The 8,323-nt window shown below is 36.1% G+C and overlaps 1 protein-coding gene across 1 annotated transcript; it reads left to right on the plus strand.

Annotated features, from left to right (window-relative positions):
• The first annotated feature begins 1,079 nt into the window (after positions 1-1,079).
• On the plus strand, positions 1,080-4,065 carry gpr34l (G protein-coupled receptor 34 like). Its single transcript, XM_007231694.4, has 2 exons — positions 1,080-1,238; positions 2,312-4,065. The coding sequence occupies exon 2, from the start codon at positions 2,363-2,365 to the stop codon at positions 3,377-3,379; it is 1,017 nt and encodes a 338-aa protein (XP_007231756.3). The 5' UTR covers positions 1,080-1,238; positions 2,312-2,362; the 3' UTR covers positions 3,380-4,065.
• Positions 4,066-8,323: the final 4,258 nt, after the last annotated feature.

The following is an 8,323-nucleotide window of genomic DNA, read 5'->3' on the forward strand; positions in this document are numbered from 1 at the left end:
TAAGATATAGAAGTGCCAAAGTCAGAGCTCACCGGCCTCCTAAAGGTAATGGCAAGTGACATATGTTACGGCCAAAACACACCAATGATTAATTAAGAGAATTAGTACATGTCTTTTGCGCATTTCGAGCCGCCTAAGGAGTATTTTTTGCACCCTCACGATACCAAAGCTACACTGACACACCCTAAATCCAGCTGCACAATCCACAATTGACTGGTGCACTATAGATTGCATAAATAGGACCCTCAAAGTTTGTAAACTGGGAAAAATACAGGGGTTGGATAATGAAACTGAAACACCTGGTTTTAGACCGCAATAATTTATTGTCCTGACGGACAGTTCTGGTGGAAACAGGAGAGCACCTAAACAACTGGTGCAATGTGCAATTAATGAAGATTAGACCACCAGGCTGCTCCAATTTAGAAATGAAACATCCCACACTACAGTGACAGGTGTTTCAGTTTTATTGTCCAACCCCTGTATGTGTTATAGAAACATATCTTACAGTCAACAATCTCTCACCCAGAGGTACACTAACCGTAAGTAAATTCTGAGAGTCTTTTTTATAATGCATTTAATAAGAATCACTTGTGGCAAAACTCAATGTCTAATCAGACCACATCTGTAATGTATTTTCTAGCATTTAGTGCATTATGGAACATTGGCAAATTGTGTAGGTTAACTTCATATTGGTTTTCTTAATTAAGAAGGTGTTACAGATCACAGTTATATGAGTCTGCAGATGCATTTATATGAAATTATGAACGGATACTCTATATTTTAGTCTAATTTCGTAGACTGGCTAAGATTTTTGTAGGGTAAGTAGTAAGTTTTAGACTTTTGAGAAATAATGTAGAATTAATTAATTTTCTTATGTACACAGTGGTTAACTGTCCTGGATTGTCTTTGTTTTATATAGTCTTGTAACTTAAAGAAAATGAATTAGACTCCTTTAACTTGATTGTAATGTTCATGTATACAGTATTTTCCGACAAATACATTTGATGCTACAAGAAGAACGTTTTAGTTCTGCTGTGGAAGACAGAAAAAAAGACCTATAAACCACACAGCTCATCAAACCACATACCCGTGAAGAAATATGGTTAATGCTTCCTTGAACTTCAACCACACTGCAGTGCAAGAGATGAGCAGGCGGTTCAGTGCAAGAGCCTAAACTGGGCACGCACTATCACCAGCTCTTCATTCTTCTCAGGTAGCTGAGGAACACAGTCACACAGGTAAGCGCTCTTTCTCACTTCTTTTCTCGCTGCTTATTTCAGCAGATAACACTCAAATATGACATCAGCCTGCATTCGTCCTGACATTAATTTAGATACATTTTTTTACTTTTCCTTTTTTTTCCCCATATTTGAATTCCTTTTATAATTGAACATTTTAAAAACACTTCATTATAATTAACTTCTTCATCTTTACTATCCTTTGATGAGGTTATATTGGAAAGAGTGGGGCACATCAATGTAGTCTTTTTTGCTATTACTTTTTTTATCTTTTTGAACAATTTGCACAAATTTTACTGTAATTGATACAGATGCACAGTTAAGTTGTTAGAGCAAACATTACAGCTCACCTCATAAATAAGCCTAATTGCAACTAACTGATGGGATATTATATGAAATACACAATAAATAAATATATTCAATGAAATTAATATGTCTAAATAAAATCTGTTACATTTCTAGTCATTTTTTTTTAAAACAACTGCATACACTGTATGGATTTTGTCTCACTATGAGCTTCTTGTGTGCTATAAATTAGGGTGAATCTTAATAATCATCTGCCTGAGTTTCTTTCCAGGCTCTGTTTACACTAAGACACTTATAATGGAATAATAAGAGAACAAAAATTAAATATAACCTTAGACATAAAGCACATTGTGTTTGTATCATATCTATCTATGTTTATTTTTAATCAGATATTAGTTCTAATGCTCTAAAACCATTCTGAACTTTTTGGTAGCCATTTAGCCAAAGCCTCAAGGATCTGTTTTGGGGTTTATGAAGTTCTAATTACTGCTAATTGTGGGAGTAATTAGTTATAAAAGTAAATAATTGAAGTCAGTAGGATAATGGTCCCTTTAATTATTTCCTTTCTCAAACCACCTGATTCAATCACATTTAATTAGTTAATAGAATTGATAGAATTAACATGTCCTTTTTACAGGTGTAGGTCAGGGTATGTTAAAACAGGGATCCTCTAAAATGTGCAGGGCAAATATATTTTGTCATAAACCACTAGTCTTAAACTGATGTGTTGAAGTTAATGTCCTTTGCTATTTTTCATTTTGTCTCAGGATCTCCACACAAATCTGGCACTTAACTGCTCATCTAATCTGCTCATATAAATGTGGACCACAGACACAATGTCTCCTCAGGGATACAACCACAGTTTCAGCGAGAGTAACAGTACCTGTGAGGTCCGGGATACCCTCCCATGGTTGTTCCTTCCCATCAGTTACTCGGCCATCTGCTGTATCGGACTCCTCAGTAACACCATCAGCTTGTTCGTCTTCCTGCGGCGTCACGCCGACACGTCCATGGCGGTGTACATGCGGCACCTCACTCTGGCCGACTCGCTCTTGGTCTTGTGCCTGCCGCTGCGGATCTACTACCACAACAGCCAGGGTCCGGTCATCTTGTGCAAACTGGTGGGCGTCTTCTTCTACATCAACATGTACGCGAGCATCTCCTTCCTCAGCCTGATCAGCCTGGACCGCTACCTGAAGATCATCAAGCCAGTCTGGGTCTTCCGCATCCAGAAGGTGTGGTGGAGTCGGATCACCAGCTACGTCATCTGGGCCATGCTCTTCATAGGAAACAGCCTCTTCTTCGTGGGTAAAAAGAAGGACAGAATTAGCCCTTGCGACAAGATCTGCTTCCACTTCCATGACAAAGGGTCGCTAGCAGGAGGCATCAACCTGGCTGTGGTGGCCCTCTTCGGCGTCTTGATCATGGTCTTCATCATCTTCTACGTGAAGATTGCTCTGAAGCTTAGAACCATGGAGATGGGGAACGGTGACCCCAAGGCACAGAGTCGCAAGCAGCAGCTCATCCTGAAGACCTACTTGGTCCCCGCCATATTCACGCTGTGCTTCCTGCCGTACCATTTGGTGCGAGCGCCATATGTTCTGGCTCAGATGGGTGTGATCAAAGAGCTGGACAGCAAGCAGATGCTGCACTCTTGGAACGAGATGACCTTGCTCCTGTCCACTCTCAACAGCTGCCTGGACCCTATTATATACTACTTCCTGTCCAGCACGTACAGGAAGACCATCTTGTGTGCCATCAAGGGCCAGTTTAAGAGCGTGTACGACTTGAACCGCAGACGAATCAGCATCAACCGCTCGGTTACAGAAATCTAGCTCTGGAAATCACAAGGATTTTGATTGCCATTGGATTTTGTACATTTTGTAGACTTGTAAACTCATTTTACCTTGTTTTCATAGCTTGTAGAGTACATTACTCATCTAGAGAGCAATAACCTTTACCTATTATACTCAAAAAAACAACATGACCTTTGCAAATGTCTTACAATTCAAATCCTCCCTCTCTATGTAAAGTATTTCATGTCATGTATCCTGTGGTGTGGTTAGTGTAAGCTTATTCGTATGACTGGTTTAAAAAGTTTTTGTGGCTGTGCTAAAAAGTTACGCATGTGATGATGCAGCTGTGATTGGAGTTACCGGTTGACTGCTGGATGATTCAAGCTTTATGATGATATGATATGATATGATTATGTATTACAGCAGACAGTCAGAGTCAACATTGATGATCAAGCTTTTTCAAATCAGCACACTGTCAGCAAGGCATCATCAGGAATTTCCCACTTACTTAGCAGGTAATTTCTGAGATTGGGTGCATGTATGCATGCTTTTGTAAACATGAACATAAATGTGTCTGTGTCATTTCTATTATATTTGTAAAGGAGAAGTCAGTGTTGTATTATTTAATATTATATCACATATTTAAGTCATTTAAAATGTATATTGATGTATAATAATGTATGTATGATGTATATTAAAAGTATAATAAAATATTTACAGAAATATTTGTTGCTGTGTTCATTAATTCTATAAGCATTTATTTTTATGGGAATATATCGCACGTGCGAGGGATGGATACCCTGTTCTTAAATCTGAAACCATTGGGATTTGGGTTCAGATTTGATTAAATCCTGTTAAAAAAGAGAATATTTAAGTGATTTCTACAGTATAGTTCTATTATAAAATAAATTATAAATTATAAAATAAATTATAAAGCACAAAAAAGTATTAAACACATTATACATCACCATGATTTTATACATTTCTGAAAAGCATAATTTTAATTTTATATGTTTGGTGTTAGCTTTATTAGAATGCAGTTTGGAAGGGATCATTTGCACAGTAAAGTATTAGAATATTTGTATGTTTTGTTTGAGTTCATAGAGATTTACTATTGTGTAAATAAATGCACATATTTATTTGAATATTTACAAGAAATTGAAATATGAGTGGTCAAGCAAATTATAAAAAAGTGTTTATAGAGTGTACACCCAGTTTCAACTGGAAAAAAAAATACATGTGCACTAACTGTAGAGGTGGTTGTGTGTAGGATTATGCACTTTCACTATTCATTGATCACTGTAATTTTGTGGTCGAAGCCAGTTTATTTGGATACCAAATATATTTTTTCCACGGATTTTCATAGATTTAGTCACTTTTTCAAATTCAATAACCTAAATATATTTTGTCTTTCTTTTCAAATGTAATTTGAGTGAAATTTACAACAAACAAACGTCAAAGCCACATCTTCTAATGGTTCTTTACCAGCCCTATTCAGCTTCTAGCTTTCAGCTGGAAAACAGCTGAGCTAGTAAAGTCATTCAAAGTGTGATAAGTGATGCTGAATGCAAGTTTGCAAGAGCCTAAAATTAAATTAAATCTTCTGTTTTTTCCCTTGGGAAAATATTGAGTATTTAAATATAATAATAATGTATTTGAAATATATGCAGAATACTTAAAGTATAGTTTTTCTTCTTACACTTATAGATATAGTTTATCTACTTAATCTGTATTTAAGTATACTTTGAAAAGTAAACTATAAAAAATATACTTAATTTGTACTGGTGGTGTGCTTAATAAAACATATATAATTAGTTTTATTTCATAAAACTGTACTTTTTTATGATAGAACTATACTTGTACTAAGTGTATCCTAGGAGCCTATATGTATATATGCAATAAAACTGTACTTCATTGAAATTTGCTAGCAAAACATTTATTTTGTGTTACTCATTAAATTGATTAACATTTCATGTGTTAAATCATTGCTTTAAAAGTTTACATTACTTGTCTGTTGGTAAAAGATATCATGCTTTTTAGTTTTTATCAGTTTTTGTACACTCCTCAAAATAAATGTGATATTAAATCTATACTTGAATCCCTCTTTTAATATGCCTTTAATCTTCAGTTGGACAGCTCACACAAATATATTTAAGTTGTATTAGATAGTGGTGAAAATTACATATGATCAGTATACTTAGTGTAAATGTAGTGCAAATGTATTTAATTTTAATTACAAACAAGTAGTAATTAAGTACAAAGTAGTGGTTCAAAAATAACATAACTTAAGTACGTAATAAGTAAGTGTAATTTAAGTATACTTTTTATTCACAAGGGACTCCCTGCCAGCACTGCTGGGATTGCTGCCACTGATGCTGCCACTTATAGAATTTTCAGTTCTTCTGTTTAGGGAACACTGAAATGAATTAGTAAAATTGTTGACCTGGTGCTTTTTTTTTGTTGCCATTTTTGTTTAAATATTTTTGGTTGCCAAATATTCTGTGGATAACCAAGCAATAGTTTTTACAGGCTTAATAGAACTCTTGCTCCGGTGTTTCTATTTAGCCCCGCTTTATTTTACTGAGTTACTGGTCTCTGAAGAAAGAGAGGTTTGGCTATTGCTCATGAATATTCATACATACATACATGATTGGCTGACAGCACTACAGCAGAGAACGCCTAGCTGCCTCCCCCCCCCCCCATAGTCAATTTTACAGCTCTAAAACTCGAAGGACAAAATGTTTTCAGAGATACAGCCTTAGTTCTAAAGATACAGCACTGAATGCTAGGTAAAGTTAACCCTTAAACTTTGCTAAACGTCAGACTTATCAATGCTATCAATGCTGCAGGCCGAGCGTAGGCTGCCCGCCCTGGCTGCATTCTTCCCACAGCTGACAAATACAAGAAAGCTAACGCTAACTAGCTCTGTAAACAGGAATATTTCTTTGGTGCTTTTTTATTATATCAAGGTCTTTTAGTCTAGGGCAAAGTTCTAGACCTTTAATATTTCCCTTTTTGAAACTATATGTTTTGTGTATGACGTATTAATCAAATCTAACTATATAACTAGCAGTACATTGCTTATTAATTTGCTGACGTTCAGCATCTTTACAGCCAATTTCCTGACCCCTGCTTGTCTGCACGTATTTGTTTTCACTGTGCATCAATGTCGATAAGCGTAAAGACGTCAGTCTGAAGGCGTAAAGCGCAATGCTGGCTTTGATTGTATCACTTCTTGTCTGATGAAGGGCGAAGTAATGTGGCTGAAACTGAAAGCTGAATAGCAGATAAAAAGATGATGCATCTTTTTTATGGACAGAGCTTGCATGGTTTGCTCCGCATTAAATAATGTTCAAATGACCCCAAACAGCAAATCTGTTTACAGCTAAAGCTGCTAAATGTGTGGAATGAATTGTTTAATATCAGGTAGGCTACTGGTATCGATGGGTATAAGCATATTAATTTTCCTCTTGGAAATAGTGGGAAATATTGGGAACATCTTACAAAGAGAAATCTGATGTTAAATCCAATAACAGTACAAAATCAGCTTTTTTGAGAAGACTAATAATCTGTTTTGTATGTCTGACTATGGTAACTTGCTGTTCCATCCAGATTTTCCGGGTTCTTAGTCACCTTGCTCATTAAACACTTTAAGTACTTAGTGGAGTTTAAGGGAATGGTGTTGTCTTGGTTTACTTTCTACTTAAATCATAGAATGGCCTCTTTGCTCTGGAAATGCCTTCTCTATAGATACTAACTGTGGAGTGCTGCAAGGATCAATACTTGGCCCTCTGCTATTTTCTCTTTAAAGGTGCACTAAACCCCCTGATTTTAGTTGACTCCACCCTCGGCTCAAAAAAATGGGACCAGTAGTTTGGGAGCGGCAGTGTATGATGTATGGGTTTAGGGGCGGGGTAGGATGAAGAGCTGATTGGTTGAGCTTCAGCATCAGCAGTGTGCCTCTGATAGCAGTTAGTGATCTCCAGTCTTTGCTAAATTTTTGCCTGTGACTATTCTGTGACTAAAAAGCTTGGAACATATCTCAGGTAGATATGTAAATGATTGCAGGTGTGGTATAGTTAGACACTCGCTTCTGCTAAAAATGGCTTTGTCTGCCGATCTATTTAAAAAAAGCTCACAGAAATTACAAAAGGGCATGAAAAATTTATCCAGCTTAGGTGTACTTGGGTTCTGCAGCAGGACAATGATCCTCTAGCACACCAGCAAGTCCCCATTGGAATGGCTAGTCTATAGTGGTTCATGCTCAAAAACCCTCAAATGTGGCTAAATTAAAACAATTGTAAACTTTCAATGGAAGAAAATGTAAAAATAGGTTATTTCAGGTCATTTTGGGGGAATTTCTATTGGTCTGTTAATCAAGAAAGTTTGGCACAGTGTAAGGAACAGTTTATCTGTTCACATTATGTAGTAAACTAAAGATCCACAAAAATGGAAACAAGTGTTTTTAATTGGACAGCGACGATATGTACTAAGGTTATGAAATTGGTCTGATATTAGAAAGTTTTTGATAATCTGAAAAATCTAAGTATGATAAAAAAAAAAAGAAATATGTAGGGGGGAAATGCTTTTTCACAGCACTGCAAGGTTGCATAACAGTGGTTATCTTTGGTTAAATCTGTGATTGTTGAGATAAGCCCCTTTACTTCTGAAAAACAATGCTGCATCTTATTTACAGTCTTAAAATTCTGTAATTCCACATTTTGTACTACATTATTTTTGGAATTATTTACCCTTGATTAAATAAATAGGAAAATGTAATGAATCAAAGTGCAACACTCAAAATCAATACAAATCTATAGCTCTATAGAGTTAGGAGCTTCATAACAGTGAACTTAACTGCACCCTCAAAACAGGAACTGACTAATTCAAAGATTTTCAATGACACACATTACCATGCCCCCACAAGAAACCCACATAAACACCTTTAAACCTTTAGCATATTTGCCTGCTAACCTACAAATG

The sequence above is a fragment of the Astyanax mexicanus genome, chromosome 17, assembly GCF_023375975.1.
Source record: "Astyanax mexicanus isolate ESR-SI-001 chromosome 17, AstMex3_surface, whole genome shotgun sequence".
In the NCBI taxonomy this organism is placed as follows: Eukaryota; Metazoa; Chordata; class Actinopteri; order Characiformes; family Acestrorhamphidae; genus Astyanax; species Astyanax mexicanus.

Excerpts from the sequence above, each read along its gene's own strand:
- gpr34l (XM_007231694.4), top strand. The coding sequence starts at position 2,363 with ATGTGGACCACAGACACAATGTCTCCTCAGGGATACAACCACAGTTTC.